The sequence below is a fragment of the Anoplopoma fimbria genome, chromosome 12, assembly GCF_027596085.1.
Source record: "Anoplopoma fimbria isolate UVic2021 breed Golden Eagle Sablefish chromosome 12, Afim_UVic_2022, whole genome shotgun sequence".
Lineage (NCBI taxonomy): Eukaryota > Metazoa > Chordata > Actinopteri > Perciformes > Anoplopomatidae > Anoplopoma > Anoplopoma fimbria.
In genome coordinates this window covers 1,642,151-1,664,650 of record NC_072460.1, presented here as the reverse complement: position 1 = coordinate 1,664,650, position 22,500 = coordinate 1,642,151, and the positions used below count along the sequence as shown (strand labels likewise).

Below are 22,500 nucleotides of genomic sequence, written 5' to 3'. Positions count from 1 at the left end.
TGTATTGTAATAAGCTTGAAATCTTAAATTACAGCAAAGTGCATACACAATGTATAAAAACATCTCAGTCCATCATTCTGCTATTTCCTATTTCCTGAACACAACCTTTTACAGTCTGATTTAATCAAATTGCAAGCTTCATTAGTTAGCCTCTTCCAAGAAGGAATTGTAACATGACATCAGACTATTAGAGTGCCAGTGCTCAGTCTCTTTGTCAGTTAGACAAATGGAATTACACCTTTTATAATTACAGCAGCATACATGCAAAATGTCTCAAGACTGTCTTACTCTGCGTTTTGTAACCGAACGTCATTGGTAGAAGATTAGACCAGAAGAGGGGGCATAGAGAAGTAAGGTGGGAGTTGAGACGGGCATTAAATGGAGGAGAAATTACACATAATATGGCAAGAGATGAGGAGGGAGAAAACAAGTAGAAGTTGGCAGAGAAAGGACTGAGAGATTAAAAAAGAGGAGAGGTGTGAAGGAGAAATGATAGTAGATTAACTTTAGAAATGTGCAGCCAGCTAATTAAAGGAGAAGAGGATTAGGAGATGGTGGGAGAAGAAGATGTCGACAGAATCAGAGGGAGATGAAGGAAGCAACATGGAGGAGGAAGGAGAACAAGTGAGAGAATGAGAAACGGTAAGGGAGAGATGGGAAGACGGAGAGGAGGATCAAAAACTGTAAATCTGCCACGTTGGATTAATACGCTGATGAAGATGTGAGCGACGGTGATACAACTATGTTAAACGATAGCCTTTTGGAGCAGCCATTATTGGAAATGTTTGGAAAAGATACGTGGAATAGCAATATCATTTCTTCCATTGAGAAAGGCCTTCAGTGCTGTTCTTTTTGTCGTTGAATGAAGAAACCCTCTCCAGTTCAACTGATGCTATGGCAGCGTGTAAAAACTCTTCTGGAGCTGCCATTGTTGTTTTGAAAGACCAGCTGCTTCTCTCTGTCTCTCTGGACACTATCGCATTAGTTGAAGCCTCACAAGATGGATTTTTGTGGGATATGTTGTGATTCTTGCGTGATCTTGTGACATAGAGAGAATCCAGCTGCCATGCAAGGTTACCTGAAGTCAATGTCCACCACACACCTTAAAGGTTGTTGTGTCTCCTGCTGCAAGAAGACTCTTCAACAGGGTCCACCTCTTATTGTTATAATACTGATGATAAGATTTATTTCTTGTATTATTACAAAGATCTCAATCAAAACCTTCTAAATAAACACCGATCAATGCTAAGATTGTTTTTTATTTTTACAAAATCAAAACTGAAAAGTACAAGAGGTGTCGATGGCGACTGATCTCCTCAGATGGCCTCACAATTATTCACTCTCTTGTTTAAAAGAGAGAGCGTCCATGTTGATTTGAGTATTGAGCGCAGAACCGGGACCGGATCACAAGTGTTCACTCGAGACGCATTCTAATGCCAGGCGTGAAGTGACGTGCTTGGAGCGGTCCACTAGCAATCGGACAAATGTTCTGGCCACGTGTGATCAGGTCAATTGATTACCTCATCCTGACCTGGCATCTCAAACCTAGCCCGTTGCCTCAGTCTCTGGTTTTGCAACAAAAGCTGCCCTCTTACTGGCTTTTCTAAAGTCCGCTGTTGAAGTTTTCCCAAAGCACGTTGAATAACTATGAGACAATAGATGTATTTACAGTTCCCAGTAGAGATGGAACAAAATTGATTCCTGTTGTTCCCTGGAAACCACAGAAATAGATCTCTTACAAAGAATTATTCCTCCCTCCATTTCCTGTCTACTTCCTGGAATCCCTCCCCCCTCGTCTGTGTTGGATAACCAAGCAGTTTGTCCTCTGTGTGCACAAATGTATGACGTGGAGGATTCTCCACCACGTTGGTCTGCCGTCATCCATAATCTGCTGACGTAGACGGTTGGAGGACAGCAGGGCGTGACACTGACAGAGTGCCGTGTGATGGATTTCAGTATGTGGGTCAGTGACTCACAGGGACGAGGAGCAGCGAGCAGAGGCAGGGGAGTTTAGACGTCAAGAGATGGATTTGTTTGATAAGGAAGCAACCACAGACGGCCGTGTCTCAGTCTGCAAACATTTTTTTATTAATGGAGCAGATCGGGAAAATGCTGTGTGACGGCTTTACAGATTTAAACTCTTTCCTGATGTTTGGAGCTCGAGGGCAGTCGTTTATCCATCTGTTCCTGAGAAGTCCAAATAAAAATCCCTATTCATTGCAGTCCCAAGCTGTTTTCATCACTGTTGAGTGAACACTTTGTATCACTTTTCAGAGCCAAGAAAACAGATTCAGTGAGGGTTTAGAAGTTTTTTTTCATATCCTGCATATTCTTCTTTCTGTGGTCTATCTCTTTCTCCTTTTCTTTGAAACACTAATACACTTGAGGGAATGTCATACACACACACACACACACACACACACACACACACACACACACACACACACACACACACACACACACACACACGCTCAGAGGGCCGTTGCATGGTTGCAGTGTCGTGTTCATCAGCGCCGTGCGAGGAGTTATATAAACACCTTACATATACGTAGATGAAGTTACATAACCTTGTGGCAGCCAAAGACACTTCCACACACACTGCCACCCCCCTCTGAGAGACACACACACACAAATACACACAAGCGAGGATGACTTTGTTGATGATGGCTTCACTCTTTGGAGTTGCATATCTCTCAAGTGCATGTTGTGATGTTTTTTGGTGAGGAGCAGCGAGTCTCAAACCCACAGGGCGTTTCAACGGAACAAATAAGTGGCTCCGAGATGTTTCTTGTTTTCTCTGCGACACTTGCTGACTGCCGATGATTCAGCACTTCATCCAGACGCTTTCTCTACTCACTGTGTGCCTGTGGTGATGAGGGTTAGAGGGCTCAACTGCATTTATACTTCATCATCTCACTTTGCCAATGCATTGTCACTAATTTTTTGCTTTAAATTCCTGTTTGCATCTTCTCATTATTACTTCTGGGATATTTGAGTTTGAATCAGTCGCCTAGCAACAATTGGCTATCCATCTCCAATTTTGCCTTTTTAAGATATTTGCTCTATTGGACTCATGCACCTCTGAATATGAATCTAGAATTTAAACCAACATTTAGTTACTTCTGTCAAAGTGTGAGTAGTTAAGTTACTCTGACCTGATAAATTACTGTTGTAATTCCAATAAAGCCAAGGTATAGAGTTATTTAGTTAACATAGTTTAATTTAAGTAACATAGATTACCTTTGTTAGCAGCCAAGAAAGACTCAAACTCAAAAACAAATTATTTCTGGTTTTTTTAGCCAAAAACTTTGTTAATGTGAAGAATAAAGTGCTTCTATCATTAGAATAGAAAACACTCTTCTTCTGTAGGCTTGAAAGGCGTTTTGTTTTCTACTCCTTTTGAAGTCGATTTCACGGTGGGAAGAAAATCAATAGAAACTTCTCAAACCCACTCCTGGAGTTCATTAAACTTCTTAACTGTCAATTCAGACAATCAGCGTTATGTAATGTCTGTGAATGGCCTTTGACCTGAGAGGTTGTTTCATTTGGAGGGCCGTCGTTCTAGTGTCGTTTTGTTTTCAAAGGACCCAAAAGTGTGTGTGTGTGTGTGTGTGTGTGTGTGTGTGTGTGTGTGTGTGTGTGTGTGTGTGTGTGTGTGTGTGTGTGTGTGTGTGTGTGTGTGTGTGTGTGTGTGTGTGTGTGTGTGTGTGTGTGTGTGTGTGTGTGTGTGTGTGTGTTTGGCACAATGTAAGTTAAACTTTCTTGCGTCCTCGGTGGTCAGTATGGAATGATTCATTAGTTATATAACGCATGGTTTGTGTGTGAGTGTGTTTGTTGTATAAGCTGTCCCCACTCTCTGCTCATAATGCGCTTAGAGTCTCCCAAAGGTGTGTGTTTGCAAGTCTGCGTGTATGAATCTGTAAGTCCATCTTTATCTTTATCTTTGAGTTAGTCTTGTGATGGAACACAGAAAAATGTCCACCACAAGCCCTCATCTTTTATGTTATGCTTAATTTCTTTCTTAAATTTTACACATTTGTGACTATGCTGCTTATTGTAAATATTCCAAATTTGTAAAGTTCCAGCTACACATCATGATAATTTCCACAAAAATGTTGTGTTCTCTGATTGCTTTACACTATAAAAAGTGACAAAGGGGAGAACATTTTCAGTAAACTATTAATGTCAATAGCCCAACTAAGCATTCTGCCACAGGAGACGGATCCATGAACACAAGCCAAACAACATAAACTGAGTGTGTCTCCTCGTCCAGCTGCTCTCAAAGCCAACCGGAGGTCTTTATCTCTTCTGAAACACATAAACGTTTCTGGTTAAACCATTAAAGTGGTCGTTAAATGTTTGGACTCTGTCAGTAACTGCGGCTGGCCTTCAAGAGGCCCGTTCCACTACATCCGACCCACTACCATAAATGAGAAATCCCATATAGAACAATTAGTCACTAAAAGGAAACAGGTTTGCTTCTCTTACACTATAATATTATCTATTCTCTCTCTCTCTCCTATTGACCCGAGCAGAGGAAACAGTCCCAGAATCCACATCTGTGTGAGCTTGTTTGTGTGTGTCACCACCATGTTTTTTATAAATGTGTGTGTGTGTGTGTGTACCTGTACGTTTGTGTGTGTCCACCCGTCTCACTCTGAAGTGCATCTCTTTGAATGATGACCTCGCTTTCATCTCCCCCTTTCTCCTCTTCCCCTTCCTGTCTGCCCTCTGAGTGTCTCTTTAGAGTGCTCGTTGTGTGTGTGTGTTGATGTTGAGGCTCTGTGCATTTCAGGAATCGTTATATAACTGTTCTGTAAGGTTGAGTTGGCGGGTACAAAGGGGACGTGTAAATCAAATCTAGGACATCTTCATGCCAAATACCTTCTGATTAAAGCTTGTACATTTACTGTCCTTGGCACACACTGTCTGGCAGCTCATTCCTGAAATATCAAATTATTTAGTGCACAGGAAAACATGTGTTTTATGTTTCCTGTTGTGTTTTTTTTTTAATAAGTAGACAGAAACACTGAGTAGTAGCACAAGCATTAAGCCGTAATCAGCAGAAAGACGTCAAAGATAGACATGAGGGCTCTAAATTATAATAGTACGTTTGTGATTGAATAACTCTGTTTTCTTCTCAGGCAATAACTAACTTGATATCACAATGATTGCAAGTGAATTGTTTTGAAATGACACATAAGCATACCACACACACACACACACACACTTAACAACTGGGACAGGCTGGTGTCGTGAGCAGCCAGACGAAGTTTATCACGTAGATGGACTGAAGGGGCGTTTTATGCAGGTTGCGTCCATGCTTCATTATGTTAAGAGTGAGTGTGTGTTTGCCAGGTGTCATGCAGTGAACATGTCTTGTATGTATTTCTCCGTCTGTGCTGTTAAAACTTAAAATCGTGTGTGTTCGTGTGTTTTTTTTGTATGTGTAAGTTTGTGTGTGTGTCAGTGTTTTTGTCCTGTCTTGTGTTTCATAAGCCGTCCATATTTAAGATCCAGCTCTTACATAAGCCTCAGATCTGGTTCAGTGTGTCTCTGCCAGAGAGAGAGAGAGAGAGAGAGAGAGAAAAACACAAGAACATAGGTGAAATTGAAATATAGAGGAGTTTTGAAAAATAAGACAACAGAACAGAGTTAAAGGTGTGATTTCTAAATGTTTTTATTGAAGTCTGCTTTGGCTCAGGATGAGCAGAATCTTCTTCATGGTGCTTTGCAAATGTAGTTTAGTTAAATGTCAATTTGAATACATTTAAGTAACTTAAATCCTCTCAGGCTCCAGCTGGCAACAGCAACTCAAAAACTGACTGTGTGCTTCACTGGGAGGATCTGCATGTTTGACTAGGCATTCCTCATATCAACTAATGATTCATTTATTTGCTTTATGTCTTCCTTTTTACTGACAGTTATAATTAAAAGGTGTGTGACTTCAGACACATAAAGACAGGGGTGTCAACAGCTTCAGCTTTTTTTTGACTTTGCTCACTTTTGGAAAGACTCCTGCAACTTACGTTAGGGGAAGTGTTGGGAAATGAATCACAAAATAATGGATTTTTATTGACCTACCTTCACATAGATTAACAATATTATATCAGTTGATGATATGACAACATGCTTTGGATTCAGTCAGGTTGCTGAATATAGGAGAATCGATTCATAAATCTAGGTTTAATTTTTGAACCATTTGTCTCAGGGCAGCATTATTCTTTGCAGATGACTGCAAGTAATATCTTTCAGATTTTTCCTCAAATTCAGACTTGCATAACAGAGTTACATCTTCTCATCTTTGGTTTGCGTAGCATATTTAGCCAAGAGAAGCAATAAAGTGTAATTGTAAAAGTATGAATATTTAGAGTTTGTAAATTGATTCAGAATCGTGGGCGATAATAATCTAATCTCAAAACATACATCATGTCATGTCCTTTTTTTATTACACCTCAATAACCTTCACTTATTCTCTTCCCGTCTTCCTCACACAGACCAGTCCCACAGCGCCCCCTTCAGCTCCGAGAATGAGGCTCAGGGAGGCGACTCGGCCGCATGGCAGTGTACCCCTCCCCCATCTACCTCACCTTCGGGGGAATCCGCGGCCCATCCTCCTCCCTCCCAGCCTGAGTCCAGATCCCGCTCAAGGCCGGCCAGCCAAAGCCCCACCCCTCCCGCCGCCCTGACAGGAACCAAGAAAAGGAGCTCCAAACCGGCACACATGAGACGCAACATCAGGTACTCAACTCAACATCCTGGCTTCAACTCCAACCATCGTCTCAGTGGAAGACCTCAAGTGGACTCCCACTTGTTTACTCTGTAGGGATCCTTGAGAAGCTGTCACATAAACTGCAACAATAAACCCCTTATCATTTATTGTTAAAGCTTAAGATGAAGAGTCAACCTGCTACACGAAGAAACTGATTCCTATACTTAGAAGGGGTCGTTGCCATGACATTTAAGCACAGGTTACCATTGAAGTAATGAATCATCTGAAGAGCTTTGCTCATGAAGTGAAGGGCAGGATAGATAGTAATCTGGTTTATCATTATATGTGACAAGCACAATAACCTATTATTATATCAAACCTATAAAATCAATCCAGACTAAAAAGCGAATTTCTTTCAGGTGCTTGTTTATTATATTACAAACACTGATAAGCTACCTTTTTTTCATCAGAATGGGTAGATCTAATGTAATGATCTAATAAATCATTAGTCTAAATATCACTGTCTGTCTTTCAAATAATGGAATTATGCATCTGTCAAAATACGTTATACGTAAATACGAAATCAATCCAGATTGATAAATAGCCCTACAGGTAAGATGAAAAATATGTCCCTGTCCCTTTTAAGCTGAACTCCTCAACTTTTGACCCTTAGGGGGCAGAAGAACTTTAAAACTCTATGCAGTTAACAAATAAAATGACGGTAGGTTTGTGAAAACACAATACTGTATCCATACAAATGTTATTCTTCCTTTGTGTCTCTGTAGGAAGCTACTGAGGGAGCATCAGTTGGAGGCAGGGACCAAAGCCGCCCAGCAGGACGAGTTGGAGAGAAGGCTACGTCTGGAGCAGCAGAGCAAACAGGATTTCCCCGTACCACTGCTGCCTGAATACACAACTGGTAAGAGCATTTACATCATCAAACGTCCATCAGGTCCTCTGACATGTCCATCAACATAGCTTCCTGATCCCCAGACTGCCTATAATGTTATAACTAACTCTTCTCCTCCTTCCATTCCTTTTCTTCCCTTCTTGTCCCTTATTTCATTCTAATATCATTTCCTCTTTTTTTTTAATCTGCTGCATCGTCCCTGTCCTGCTCTCCAGGTGATGTGCCAAAGCATGTGTCGTCGTCATCGGCGGCATCAACAGCGTCGCAGCAGAAAGTGAAGTCGGTCCGACAGGAAGTGATCTGCCTGGACTCCAGCAGCACCGGCATCAGCGAGGACGACAGCAAGACTAACGAACCCGCCTCCGCTTCCGCAGAGCGCTCGCACAAAACAGGTCAAACATTCAAACACTTCAAACCTCACAAAGCACTTTTTTACTGCTGCCCAGTTCGTCCACATGCCATGAAGCCAATCCACTGGTGCAATTTGAGGTTTAGATGCGTTGCGCGAAGGCACGTCTGGCAGTCACTGAGGAAGTGATCTATCAGAGGAAATATCACTTGAATACACATTCCCAGTAGTTTGTCGATGCCGGGTGGAAAGCTCACATCTCTAAAGCATCAGTCTCTCACAGATTAAGCAAAGCAGCCTAAAAAGCCTCATGACAGCCATGCGTTTATTAAATTACACACTCTGTTTCAAATTGCTTTCTGGGCCCGAGGGTCCGGAAAGAACGGAGGATTCGAAAACAAGCCAAATTCTGAATGAGGTTTTTACTCAGAGGGCCAACACACAGTGTAGCATATCTGGGCCAGTATTCATCTGAAAGCTTGGGATGATTTGTCGGAATGATTTTTGGTGATGTTCAACATCATGTCCACATAGACAGTTTAGTGCCCCCCCCCCCAAAAAAAAAAAGAAAAACGCTAGATGTATCAGAGTGAGAGACTTCTACGCTCATTTCAGCCTTAAGTGAAGACAATATTTAGGAAAATTCACTTAATTTTCAAGATTTCTTTGAATTCATTTAAGGGTGAAAACACAAACGTTCTGCCTTGAAAGAAGACTGAGACTGTAGGCGCACACACCTAGAACACAAACACGAGAGAGAGAATGGTGAATCGTGGAGGGTCAGAGTTGGCTAACCCGTCATTTGGATGAACAAAGACAGCTACGTCGATTTGGGAGCTGAAAAAAGACCAAAGCAAAGGAGACAAAAAAACGGATGGAGGGAGGAGGGAGAGATGAAGGGAGAGAGTGTCTGCGGGGCAGATCAGAGCGGGTCTGTGGAGCAATAAAGCTGGCTAATCCTGGTTATGAGACAGAACACACACACTCACAGTGGCACAGTGACATTTCTAGTTGGGGTTGCATAATGTCTCCCCCTCCACTTTAATCCTACTTGTATAACCAGTCATTCACTGCAGTTATATAAGCGCTCTCTCTCTCCCTCTCTCTCTCTCACACATACACATAAACACACACACACAGACAGACTAACACACACACCCCTCCCTGTCGTTTCGCCAACAGGCCGCCAGCTTGTGGCCACTTGATAACGTTGACTTTTAACATCATGACAGAGCCACGGTTTAACACATCACTTGAGATGAATGTATCAAGGCCAATAAAAATCAAAGTTGTTTTTATGGGAAAAGCTGCAGTCTATCTGCTGTAGAGCTGCCTAAATTCTTAAGTTTTCTCTTTGGATCAGTTTTCTTTTTACTTTTGTGAAAAAAAAGCCCCTCCTGAAAAGTCTAGAAGACCTCTAATAGATTTCTTCAAAAGATTCTCCATTCTTTCTTTTTAGTAAGTGTGAAGGAATTTACTTAATACATCTGTGAACTCGAGGTCAAATCCTTTTTTAATCAAGTTGTCAGTCTGAGATCAAAACAGGTTTTCTGAACTTCGAGGTAATAAAACTGTTTGCAAGAACTGCAGTGTCATTTTTTGAACCCTCATCTCCTTCCTCCGGGCAGATGTGATAGATCTGAGCTCGGGCGAAGACGACACCATCGTCCAAGTCAGCACCATCGAGGAAGAAGGGAGCGAGCAGAGCTGCGAGCACGCCAATGACACCCTTAACCAACCGGACCCTCAGGGCAGGGTGCTGGTCAACTTGAGCCATCCGACTGCTGAAAAGGACATTTTCCTGTTGCCTCAGCTGGCGCGAGCAGTCAAACCTCACCAGGTATCTTGACTGCCGCACTCGAAAACTTGGTGCTTTTTGTCTGTCCGCCCTCCACTGCTTTGGATGTATATAAGGATATAAGTATCTGAATATTGTAGAATCAATAAGTAACAATGGTTACGTTTTTTTCATTGATATGTCCAAATCAGCCTCTAATGTGACTTTTATAGTCATACTGTGAAAATTGCTTTCTTCAAAATGTAGATTTGTTGACTTTTTTATTCAGATTTCATGACCTTTTCAGTCACAGACCGCCTGCTGAGTGTGATCTTTTCATTCAGTTTTAACGAGATATCATTGCGCTTTTTCACCACGACCTCCTGTCCTGCTTCCTCCTAGTTTTAATTTCATTTTTTTATCATCTTTCTTCACCACCTCGCTCGCTTTTCTTATTGCCACGACTCCAACTATCTCTTTGTCACCATCTTCCTTTTCGTCTTTTCCCTCCCTTTCCTACTCTTTCCTACTCTTTTTCTCATCCTCAGATCGGTGGGATTCGTTTCCTGTACGACAACCTTGTGGAGTCGGTGGAGCGCTTCGGAAGCAGCAGCGGGTTCGGCTGCATCCTGGCTCACAGCATGGGCCTGGGCAAAACGCTGCAGGTCATCTCCTTCATCGACGTCCTGTTCAGACACACCCAGGCTCACACCGTCCTCGCCATCGTACCTGTAAGCATCTGTGGACTTAATGTTGGAATGCAAGGAAATGCCACCGATCGGATTGATAAGAACACAGTATGATCAGTCAATAAGACGAATGATTTAATCAGACAATATTAATGAATAACAGAATCAAATTTATGGTAATAAATGTGTGAATTTATATTTAGGACATGTGACTGAAATAACACAAGAAGCGTTAGCATTATATTCATCATTCATTAATCTATCAATTATTTATGATAAACTTTGCAGCAGATATATTGTCAGAAAAAGAAAAAATGCCCATCAAAAATGTTAATTAGTTGCAAAAAAAAAGAAAAAGTATTTGAATGTAAAATTGTGACTTTTAGCAAACACTTTTTATAGCATTCGTAAAGTTGTGACATATTTGATGTTTTTACCTCTAAAATGTCTAAAATGAGAGATCCAAGTCGGAGCAGTAAAATATTTTTTTCAATCAACCTGGTCAGTGGATCGTTTCAGCACTAGATTAGACATGAACAAAATCAGTGTGCAGACTGGAAGATGTGAAGATTGAAGATTGACTCCGATTATTTATCCATTACTTTCATCCCAGGTGAACACGCTGCAGAACTGGCTGTCAGAGTTCAACATGTGGGTCCCTCCCCCGGAGGCCTTACCTCCAGATATCGACCCGGAACTGGTGACTCCTCGTGCCTTTAAGGTTCACATCCTCAACGACGAACACAAGTGAGTAAAAGGAACAAGCCCTTTTTTCCCGTTAGTATTGACTTCTTGAAAAAACAATTACTTAAAATAAATATTATTAGATCTTTAAATGTTGTAGCGCAGGCTGTATCTCCCTCAAACACATGCAGCAGCGTAATTGGTAATTTTAAATTCCCTTTGGTCTCTCTCATCCGCTACATGTACTTCATGTAGTTCCATTTAAAGGTGTTGAAACAACATCACATTTTGAGCCATCAGTGAGAAAGCACACAGCTCCAACATTGCATTCTACTGGGATGGTTTAATACATTGTAAAACAATTTGGGAATTTAACTTTGCAAAGCCTTTGTGCAACTTCCGTATTGCTTTCGGGCACCACAAAAAGGAGCGTGGTGTTGAGCAGATGATATCAGAGTTCCAAAATAAAGTAAAACAAAAGGAGGAAATAAGAGTTTTGAGGAGACACAGCCAATAACTTTTCTTACGTTACCCAGGAACACAGCAACCAGGGCCAAGGTGGTGGAGGATTGGGCTCAGGAAGGAGGGGTGCTGCTGATGGGCTACGAGATGTACCGCCTCCTGTCGCTGAAAAAGAGCTTTGTGGCTGGGAGGAAAAAGAAGAGCAAGAAAACCACCGGACCTGTCGTCATCGACCTGGATGAAGAGGACAGGCAGCAGGAACTGCTCACAGGTGGGAAAGGTGGAAAGGAGAGGGGGGGGAGTTCAAAAGGTTTTTTAAAAAGTAAAATATTTAGATGAAATATGGGCAAAACATGTAAAATATGCAATTTTTTAAAGCACCAGTGTAGAATGTCACTGAAGATATTTTTGTCTGTTCTCCTTCTCCAGGTATCGAGAAAGCCTTGGCCCGGCCCGGTCCAGATGTGGTGATTTGTGACGAAGGCCATCGCATCAAGAACTGCCACGCCAGCACGTCGCAGGCTCTGAAGAACATCCAAACCAGACGCCGCGTGGTGCTGACCGGCTATCCGCTCCAGAACAACCTGATCGAGTACTGGTGCATGGTCGACTTTGTCCGACCCGACTTCCTAGGTACGGGGCCTCGAGCAGCATTTTGTTTCAGGGATTGTTTTTACTAATCGCTCGCTGAAACTAGCATGAAGATGTTGGTCATCAAAAGGCTGTATTGGTCCTTCAGTTTTTTACACCCGATATCTATTTCAGGTACCCGACAGGAGTTCAGTAACATGTTTGAGCGTCCCATTCTGAACGGGCAGTGTGTGGACAGCACGCCTCAGGACGTCCAGCTGATGAGGTACAGGAGCCACGTCCTGCACAGCCTGCTGGAGGGCTTCGTAGAGAGGTGAGACAGAAGCTTCACAAACCCACAACTCCCTCCCTCACATGTTTAACAGAGAACACAAAGGTTCTATTGATGCTTTGGCTCTCTCAGACCTGAGAATTTCCCCAGCTATTCTTCATTTTAATAGCATTTTACAAATATTGATTGTTACTTGACTTCATTCCAGGCGAGGTCATGACGTCCTGAAGGACCAGCTGCCCTCCAAAGAGGAACATGTGATCCTGGTGCGTCTGTCCCCCCTGCAGAGGGCGCTCTACACAGAGTTCATGAACCGGTTCAGAGAGGCAGGAAACTCCGGCTGGCTCAGCCTCAACCCGCTGAAGGCTTTCTGCGTCTGCTGCAAGGTGAGGAGGAGGGCATACGTGTGGAAAGCTACCTGGATACAAAGAAGCAAGCAAGATTTCTTCCAAATTTGGATGTGTAATAGTTCCAACTGTTTTTTTTACCTCAGTGTATTAGATACAATTAGTAAAGCCTTTTATTTGAAATTCCGTGATTCATTTTCTCTGCAGTTTTTGAAATAATGTTACACAAGTGACCGTCTTAAGTCAACATGTTTCTGCACCAAGATCCATTCCTGTGTATTTATCATACTTGGCAAATCCAGTTAGTGCTACCTTAAGTGTTTTCACACCACTGATCTCCCGTTATTCTTCAGATTTGGAACCATCCAGACGTGCTGTATGAGGCCTTACAGAAGGAGAACCTGGCCAGTGACCAGGACTTAGACCTTGATGACATCACTTCCACAGGTCTCGCCCGATGTCCAACCGCACCCAGTCAAAAGCCCAAGCCCCTTGAGAACCCCAACCCCATTGGTGGACTCAGTCTTAACCAGCTGCAGGAGAAAGCCAATCAGGTCATCACTTACGAATGGGTACGTTGAAAGACTGGAAAGCAAAAGAGTTTTGAAACGTATTTCATATTTATGTTTGCTTTAACATAAAGCTGCACTTTGCATTTTTTAAGAACATCAATGCTTTCCACCTAAATCTCAGTTTGGTTGTCAGCTGAACATTATGTTCCCCCTTATTGAGACGCTGCTGTCGGTTCAGTGCTGCCACCCACAGTATAAAGACGAGAAATACAAATAGAATTATGAACTATCCAATAATCCACAAAGATCCAGTTCCAAGAAAGCTGGACTCACCAACATACCTCATAGTAAATCATTTCTACCTATTGAAGTCTGCAATATTACAACATTTATCTTCTCCTGATATTTAGGGCGCATGGGGCCATCATTTTATTCTTAAGCATTTTTTTTACTTGTTGGATAGAATGTATTTGACTGGCAGCAATGTGTGATTAAACATTCTGCCAGGAAACTTTGGAAACTATGAGGACTTAAGTATTTTCAGTGATATAGCTAAATCAATTGGGATGCTTTTGTGCATGCATCATGAGACACTTTTGGATCAAAATCCCACAAAATATGTTGAATTGAAAAGTGTGAAGTTGAGCATTTCACAGTTCACAGCTTTGGTTGTTTCCCCTTTTAAGGTTTGCAAACCTCACTTTTTTTAAGTCAGTCTTAGTTGCTTAAATAAGGCCAACGTCTGTTCAGCTGACCTATGAATGTTACGGTAGTGTTGTGTTATATTACAGTACATTCTAACAGTCCCTCTCTTCACATGGCCAGGCGAAGGACATCCTGTATGACTACAAGCCCGGCATCCTGGAGAACTCTGCAAAAATGGTGCTGCTGTTCCATCTGATGGAGGAGAGCGTCAGGAAGGGAGACAAAATCCTCGTCTTCAGGTATCAGATCAGACAACACCAGAGTGCTTCAACTGTATAATAGAAAAGTGAAGATTCGTATCAGTTATTTTCTCACGTATGTGATATAATAAACAAAAGCTAATAAAAGCTAAACATATTAGGAAATGGGAAGTAAATCTCAAACATGTCCTTTTCTCAGCTTTTATTTTTCTGATTTGGCTAAATTCTACTTTGCTGCATTACATTTACATTACTGATCCATTCTTGCATCTGATGGAAGTCCCTAATTCTGCCCTTTGTCTGCCTCCTGCAGTCAGAGTCTGTCCACACTGACAGTGATTGAGGATTTTCTGGCTAAGAGACCCGTGCCTCCATCGCCCAACAAGTCGAGCAAGGACAGACCCAACCAGAACTGGGTCCGAAACCTCAACTACTACAGTAAGTGATAGAAAATCATAATGAGTTATGTTTTCCGTCCACAGTCATAACTAATGGTACATTACTCATAAATGTGTTTCTGACGTAGTTTGGTTGTACGGTGGTTCTGCTCCTCTCATTGACTTACGAGTGCTGCCATCTGCTGCCGTTTCTTGAAAACAGCCAGACTTTGTAAATGGTTCTTCACTACAGGCACTACAAAGAATTCACAGCTTTTGTAGAGTTGGTGTTTGTGTTTTTGCCCATTTGTTGTATTTTTTACCAATAGAAATAAAATCCACAGCGATACAGTGAACCCAGCCAGTTAGCCAGGACTGTTCTGACTCTCTGTTGGCTGTGTGATGTCTTGTAGGACTGGATGGAAGCACAACGGCCTCAGAGAGAGAGAGGCTTATAAACCAGTTCAACGATCCATCCAACACCTCAGTGTGGGTTTTCCTGCTGTCAACTAGGTAAAACACACAATAAAAGTCATATTAATTGATGAAAGTGGATGTGAATTGTCAGGACAAAACCCCATTTCTGACCTCTCTGGGCCTCAGGGCTGGTTGTCTAGGAGTAAACCTGATCGGGGCGAACCGCGTGGTGGTGTTCGACGCCTCCTGGAACCCGTGCCATGACGCCCAGGCCGTGTGCCGCGTCTACCGCTATGGTCAGAGGAAGCCGTGTCATATATACCGGCTGGTGTGCGACTTCACGCTGGAGAAGAAGATCTATGACCGCCAGATCTCTAAACAGGGCATGTCAGGTGAGTCTAAAACATTGGATCGGTGAGCTTATGTTTGAATTCCCCTTAAGGAAAGACTTGAACTAATGTGCTGGTGCTTTTCGTTTCCTGTTGGTTCATACCAAAGAGAGAGTGGTAGAGTTGGTGGATGATGGAAAATAGTTATTAATAGTAATTCCTCGAAATTGGGTGACATATAAAAGCATTATCTTATTTCAATCATGTAATTTTGGCCAAAATAACAGCACAATCACAATACACAAACAAAAACAGACATTTTTTGGGACTGAACCACAGTTATCTCTCATGTTTTCTCTCAAACATCGTTCAGTAATCAGACTCACTGAAATCCCAATCCAGGCTCTTCTGTGTGAGCACCAAGCAGACAGTAAACCCCCCATAAAACCAAATAATCATCTTTGTGTTGAAACAAGAGTTCCTCCACCGAGGGGCTCTTGTCTGACAGAGTAAACGCTGTTTGCTGTAAGTCTTGACTATCTAGACACACGTTGAGGCTGCTTATGCGTCAGAGAGCTGTAGGACATCAGCGTCCAGATCGACAGTTATTTTTTTCTGTTTTGCGACCATCGTTTCTTTGTTCCTATTTAACGTCCTGTTCCTCTCCCTCTTTCTCTGCCTTCCTCTCTCCCTCCCTCCATTCCCTCCATAAGACCGGGTGGTGGATGACCTGAACCCTGTGCTGAACTTCACCAGAAGGGAAGTGGAGTCTCTCCTTCACTTCGTGGAGGAGGAGCCGGACCCCTCCCAGGTCCAGCTGCAGCCCCACGACAGCATGGAGAGCGTCCTCCGGAAGGCTCTGCACCTCTATCCCCGACAGATTACTAAGGTAGATGTCCAGAGGAGACACTGTCTCACATCGTCTGTTAAAAGTACGACATGTGTAAGGCTTTAAAAATGACTAAGAACAGGTGTCATTTTTAAGTGAGCTGTAAAAGGTGATTGGCAGTCCTCTACCAATTCAATTAGTCTGTTATGGTGAGCTTTTGAATGAAAACGTCAGGAATGATCAAACTTTCAATTATCCATCTAAAATTATTCTGAGGTAAGAACTACGCTAAGCAGTTTCAGTTGTGCTTTCCTTTATATTTTTAACACTGTTTTAAATATCTCTTGAGGTTCTGCAGAATGTGAGGTGGTGAGTTGCCTCATAATTTAACCTGCTCAGTTTTCAGTGAACTCTCAAATAGCAGAAACGGAGCTCACAAGGTGTTAAGATCGCTTTGTTAAACAAAGAATCCTCCTTTGGCACCTTCATGTGTTTTATTTCAGCTAATTCACTGGAATAAGATGTTAAAATTCAATTTATCACTGGATGTTCACAATCTAAATGTATTCTCTGCTTCTTTCAAGAAGAGGAATCTTGAATCTGACTTTTTTCTTTCTCCTTTCTAGCAACCATTCCCCCACGAGTCCCTGCTGATAGACCGCAGGGAGCTGAAGCTGACCAAGGCGGAGAAGAAAGCAGCAAAGAAAGGTTACGAAGAGGAGAAGAGGGCATCTGTGCCATACACCCGCCCTTCCTACGCCCACTACTACCCTGCCAGCGACCAGAGCCTCACCAACATCCCCGCCTTCAGTCAGAGAAACTGGTTAGTGACTCACAACTGCAACAAGAAAGATACTTTATTAGGAACTGCTTGGCAACATAACTAAACATGAACACTCTGCTCAGGCGCCCACCTCCTCGATCTGAAGAGAAGCCAGTCGCCAGTGTCAGGCCAGTCCAGTCAACTCCAGTTCCCATGATGCCTCGGCAGGCGACTGCAAAGTCAGATCCAAGCAACGACTCATCTGGATCCAGCATCGGAGGCTTTCCTGTCAACTGCCTGCAAAAAGCCGGGGTGTTTGTACAGAGGATCGTCACCACTACTGGTAGGCCATCTGCTGGATACTATTTTAACTTGCTTTGTTTTTTCATTTGTTTGTTCTTCATCTCTTTTAGTATTTTGATTTAATCTTCATCCTCTCTTTCCAAAGATTCATCTACTCGTCACGATATTAGCTGAGGAATAACTGATGTGTCTACTGAATCTTAATTCATTTCTCTCCTTTATACACAGACATAGTAATTCCAGGCACCAACAGCTCAACTGATGTCCAGGCCAGGATCACCGCTGGAGAGAGCATCCACGTCATCAGGGGCACCAAAGGTCCAATAACTCCTGACTATACTCCTGGCTTCTATAATCGATAAAAATATTTGTTTGTACCAGCTTTACTTACATGATACTTAACTGAATATCTTTGGGTTTAGGACTGTTGTTTACACAAAACAAGATTAATATTGAAAATGATCATCAGTTGTAGCCCTATATGTAATCAGGATGCTGCAAAAGCATCTTCTCTGCGAACCATTTAAGCTTCATTTAATTAAGCAGGTCAGGGTAAACTTTCTGTGTTCTGATCATTTCTCTCTCTTTGTGTGATTTAGGGACCTACATCAGGTCGTCTGATGGTCGAATCTTTGCCATCAGAGCGGCTAATAAGGCCAAGACTGCAGAGGAGAGAACGACAGCGCCACCCGAAGGTAGAACAATTACCAGAACTTCCAGTTTTTGTTAGACAAGCAGAGATATAAAAAATGATGAGGCAAAAACACAATTGACATTATGATATTATTTAAGCCAACCCAGCTCATTTAAAGGGTTTAATTCATTTCCAGAATGTAATATCTTACCCCTGGTGTTTTTCTTCTCAGACTCTCAGGCCCTACCAGAGGAAGTGGCAACCAATGGCAGCAACGGTTGCCTGTCGCCTGACAGGAAGCAGCAGCCCCCACCTCTTTCACCTGACAGCCCGGAGATCATCAGCGAGTTGCAGCGCTACACGGGTGGCACAGCAGCCGGCACCGCCTTAGCCTCCGGATCTCCACCAGAGAGGACAGCGGAGGGCAACGTGAACAACCTGCCTTCCACCAAACTGGCTCAGACCAATGGGAGCAGTTTTGCAACTGGCAATCGGAGCCACCATGATGCCTCTGTGACTAATGTAATCCAGCCCGACATGGATGCCACTTCAGCCCAAGACCTTAGAACAGGCTCCAAGCGTAAAGCCTCCACCCTGTCCCCGGATGAGCTGCCCAGTAAGCAGCCCTCTGCAGGCAAACACTCCTCAGCCCCTCTGGCCACACAAGGCTTCCCCTTCAGCGGGGGCTACGGCCTCCCTCCTCTGGCTCTCAACCCTGCCATGTTGGGTGGGTCACTGGGGCACCCTCTCTTCATGGGGGCAGGCTCGCCTTACTTCCAGCCCCCCCACGCTCAGCTGAGGGACCCCAGTTACATGTACCCAGACCTGTACGGCTTCGGCAGAGCCAGCACAGTCCCCACCTCCTCCTCCTCCTCCTCCTGCTCCACAACAACCACCGCGGCTGCCGTCTCATCGTCCTCATCCTCTTCTGCATCGCTCCAAGCTGCCAGTTCAGTCCCAGGAGCCCTGCCGCCGTTCATGCTGAGCCCCAGCATGGTGGGCATGGCTGGGATGCTCTCGCCAGGCTTCCCTCTCTCCTACAGTCATTCTCTGGCTAGCCTCTACACGGGGTCGATGCTCCCCGGTGGGCTGCCGGGTCCAGCCGCCACCCCTGGACCAGCTGGAGCCAGCTTCCTCTCCCAGTACCCTCCCACTGCTGCCTCCAGTTCCTCCTCATCTTCTCCGTCCTCCTTCTCCCCTTCAGCGCGGTCTGAGGGCCGCCGGGGCACGGTGCTGATGAACGGCGGGAATGTGAGCAGTGGCAGCAGCTCGGATGATGACGATGATGTGATTGAGGTGAGGGGACAGTGACAGACGAAGGATGCGGTTGTTTGAGCGAGCTTGATTCAATTTAAAAATCATCAAAATGGGATGACATCCTGTTTGCCGGGAGGCAGGCTTTCGAAAGGCCGGGGCCATGAGGGAAATGGACAAAAAATGAAAGACGATTAAAGTTATGACATCTGAGCCCCTGCTGAAGTGTTTCCTCTGGTCGTCTCTACTGCCTTCGGAGAAACAGTCTGAATGGACACAGAGCGACAAATCTTAATGCTGAATATCAGAAAAAAAAGCTCCAGACGGAAGAAGAAAATGAAAATCAGAAGACTTTGGGCTTCCAAGTTACTGTCCAAAACTGGCATTGAAATACTTATCACTGGACTTAGAACTGCTGAGCTTGGGCCTGCAGTGACCACAAATGGCCACTAGTTGTAGTGTTGATGTTAGAGACTCTAGTTCTGCAGCTTTGCTAAATGTCGACTCTTTGCTTTTTTCAGCTAATTAAAAAGATGACCTAGGGTGGACCTGCTTATGAAAAAGGGGGGGTTGATAGTTGAGTTAGCTGGTAGTAAAATTTGTTAAATATCAGTAACTGAAATGGTATTGTTTGTCAGTCTTCAAATATTGCTACTGAATATTTCTTCAAATGGTAAAAAGAAAAGTACTTTTAAATAGCGTTTTGATTGAACTTAATGATTCACTGCCAGGACAGGGGTATTGTAAGTTTTTGTTATTAAAGAAGTAAAAAAGAAGTGGGATCAGAGGCAGTTGAGGCTTGTTGAGGATGAGGTTAAAGACAATAACTGAAACCTTAAATTTCTAATGAAAGAATGTATGCGTAATCAAATGCCTTTAAAGCAGGCCTTTTTCATAAGACACCTTCTATTAAGGCATCAGACGTGGGAAAATCAGATTTTTCTTTTCTATTCTTTTTTGCATTTTATATTTACTTTTCAAAGAAAAATCATTGCCTAAAAACAGCCAGGTGAAAATGAGAACAAAAAACTGTGTTCTTGTGAGGTTTCCTCCTCGTAGCGGAGAAACAACCAACAGAAAATGCCTTTTTGCCTCCATCTTTCTGAATGTTAACTGTGAGAGAGGAGAGGTAGAGAGAGACAGGCGGTCACTGCGGCTCTCTGAATCTCACCCACAGTCTTACTGTAGCCTAGCGAAATGCGATGCAAAACACTCACTCAAGCCTATATACTGTTTGTATTCGTACAACCCCGAGACGAATTAATCTTGCAAACCCCAGTTTTAGTTACACTTGTGTCGTAACTGTGTCCGTATCTGTGTGTTGTGTTCTTAAGGGTTACAAAAGGAATCATTTAAAAGAAGAAAAAAAAGTAACTCTTGTTGCTCTGTTTGGTTACTTGTTCTGACGACAGCACAGATTCCACCTCTGGTCTGATGATTTGTATTTTTCTCTCTGTCTCATCTCATTTTGTGAACAGAAGTCATTGTGAAACCAAACTGTTTTCTTTTTTTTTTTTTTTTTTGGGAGAGAGACGATGTAGCTTTGCCAAAAGTGAGAAATGCAGCATCACATCAAAGAGGATCGTTTCTTAAGAGACCGAATAATGTGGAGAAGATTTGAACTCCATCGCAGCACCATGCTCTCTCTACAGCATCCTCACAGTCGAGAAGTACATATCCATCCGTCTGTATGACCTTGCAGGTAACACTGTACACTGTACTGCACTGTAAAAGAGACGCACACCTGAATGTGTCGTCCGTAGACTGGTTTGAAGCTTCATGTGACCAAGTTCCCTTTTGATTAACCATAAAACCATCGTTCTGCTGTTCCAACTGATCCCCTCTGATCACACAAACTGATCTACTATGGTCTGCACTGTTCTTGTGTGGGGAAATCTTCTTCCTCCAAAATGGCTGCAGCAAGAGCTTTAAAAACCCACCAGCTCTTTGGTTGAAAAAGAAATTCTTAACATCGTCAGGTGAAGACTGATCATTTCCCGTTCTTTCTCTTCCATGTAACGTTAAGTTTACTTTTGTAAAATGTTTTGTTCTCTTCTTTTGACAATGTTTGAATTTACCAAATGTATTTATTCATGATGGTGCATATTTATTCATTTTTATATTTGTACAATGTTTGGTTTTCCTTTTTTGTTGCTTTTCTTCATCTTGTTTGTGAGATTTGTACGGTCATATTACTATCGTTACTACAGATGGAAATCACTTTGGTTTCTTGTGATTTTTTTCTATTTTCTTTTTTTTTTGTACGTGACCATCTGTGAGTCTAACCCAGCACATGTGAACTTGCATGTGGACCAACCAATTAGTGCGCTACTGTGCCCATTAAAAGCCAGGGTAGCATTAATTATCATATCCCATCTGTGATAAGTCTGATCAGCTCTTGATTATGAGAAACCATCGGGAATACATTGATCTTAACGTGATACTGAGCTGTGAGCTTGAAACCTTTCTCATCTGTATGAGCTCAGATTCCTTCACCGGAATGTCCTGCCTGTTCACATTTGGGATTCAAATCTTGAGTATGTAGTAACAAGAGCCCTTTGTGTTCATGCAAACGAAGCTCATTCACAAGTAATGGGTTAGAAACTGAAGCAGTCCAACCACTCATCATCTGTAAAGAAAGACAATAATGATATCAAGTCTTTTTCTGTCTTTGTTTTCCGTGGTTCAGTACCATATCACCAGAAATGTCCATGTGTGTCGATGGCATACGAGCGAGTTTCCTCAGTGTTGAATTGTTTGGTTGTCAGCGTTGACTGACTGCTCTTTTATTTCACAGCTTTCTACTTGAATTTACATATTTATTTATACAAATCGGACAAGCCGAGCCGACTGTCTGAATTCCATTTTAGCCGAGGAGTAGATTAAAGCTGCTGTCTTTGAGGATCGGCTCTAGTCAAAGCCTGTTGTGTCGTTTATCGGTGGATAATGTGTATGACCTTGGATTACTTTTAGATCCTTTTTTTTTTTGCTTTTTGAAGTTTGTAAATAAAAAGAAATGTTCTAAATAAGACTTTTCCTCATTTCTTTACGACAGTAGTAGTAGCATGATGTGGTGCCTGCTGCCCCTTTGTGTCTCCATCTCACACACACACACACACACACACACACACACACACACACACACACACACACACTCACAGGTAACTGAGCACATGCATTGCTGACAACAACGAACCACTTCTACAGTTACACAGCAACAGTTTCATTTAATCTCAAAAACAACCTTTAACTTTTAACACTGTAATCTAGAGTAAATTGTTTCCACTTGAAGTAACAAAACTTTGCCTGCCTGCATTGTCAAATATTACAGGTGCAATCTGAATTTACAGTAAACCGAGAGTATAGGGCATTTAAGAGAGAAACT

At 42.8% G+C, this 22,500-nt stretch overlaps 1 protein-coding gene across 3 annotated transcripts in view; it reads left to right on the top strand.

Moving 5' to 3' along the window:
* The window catches only part of LOC129099816 (helicase ARIP4-like), a 49,589-nt gene extending 27,503 nt beyond the window's left edge, over window positions 1–22,086 (top strand). For all 3 annotated transcript variants that reach the window (XM_054609203.1, XM_054609205.1, XM_054609204.1), the window contains 21 exons: window positions 6,498–6,741; window positions 7,498–7,631; window positions 7,838–8,014; window positions 9,600–9,811; window positions 10,297–10,479; window positions 11,051–11,184; window positions 11,658–11,854; window positions 12,013–12,216; window positions 12,349–12,487; window positions 12,654–12,831; window positions 13,146–13,364; window positions 14,130–14,248; window positions 14,523–14,647; window positions 15,000–15,099; window positions 15,190–15,395; window positions 16,046–16,221; window positions 16,788–16,984; window positions 17,068–17,267; window positions 17,456–17,545; window positions 17,827–17,922; window positions 18,094–22,086. In XM_054609203.1, coding sequence (XP_054465178.1) covers window positions 6,498–6,741; window positions 7,498–7,631; window positions 7,838–8,014; window positions 9,600–9,811; window positions 10,297–10,479; window positions 11,051–11,184; window positions 11,658–11,854; window positions 12,013–12,216; window positions 12,349–12,487; window positions 12,654–12,831; window positions 13,146–13,364; window positions 14,130–14,248; window positions 14,523–14,647; window positions 15,000–15,099; window positions 15,190–15,395; window positions 16,046–16,221; window positions 16,788–16,984; window positions 17,068–17,267; window positions 17,456–17,545; window positions 17,827–17,922; window positions 18,094–19,172 — 4,409 coding nt within the window. In that variant the 3' untranslated portion in view covers window positions 19,173–22,086. The remainder of the gene's footprint in view (window positions 1–6,497; window positions 6,742–7,497; window positions 7,632–7,837; window positions 8,015–9,599; window positions 9,812–10,296; window positions 10,480–11,050; window positions 11,185–11,657; window positions 11,855–12,012; window positions 12,217–12,348; window positions 12,488–12,653; window positions 12,832–13,145; window positions 13,365–14,129; window positions 14,249–14,522; window positions 14,648–14,999; window positions 15,100–15,189; window positions 15,396–16,045; window positions 16,222–16,787; window positions 16,985–17,067; window positions 17,268–17,455; window positions 17,546–17,826; window positions 17,923–18,093) is intronic.
* Window positions 22,087–22,500: the final 414 nt, after the last annotated feature.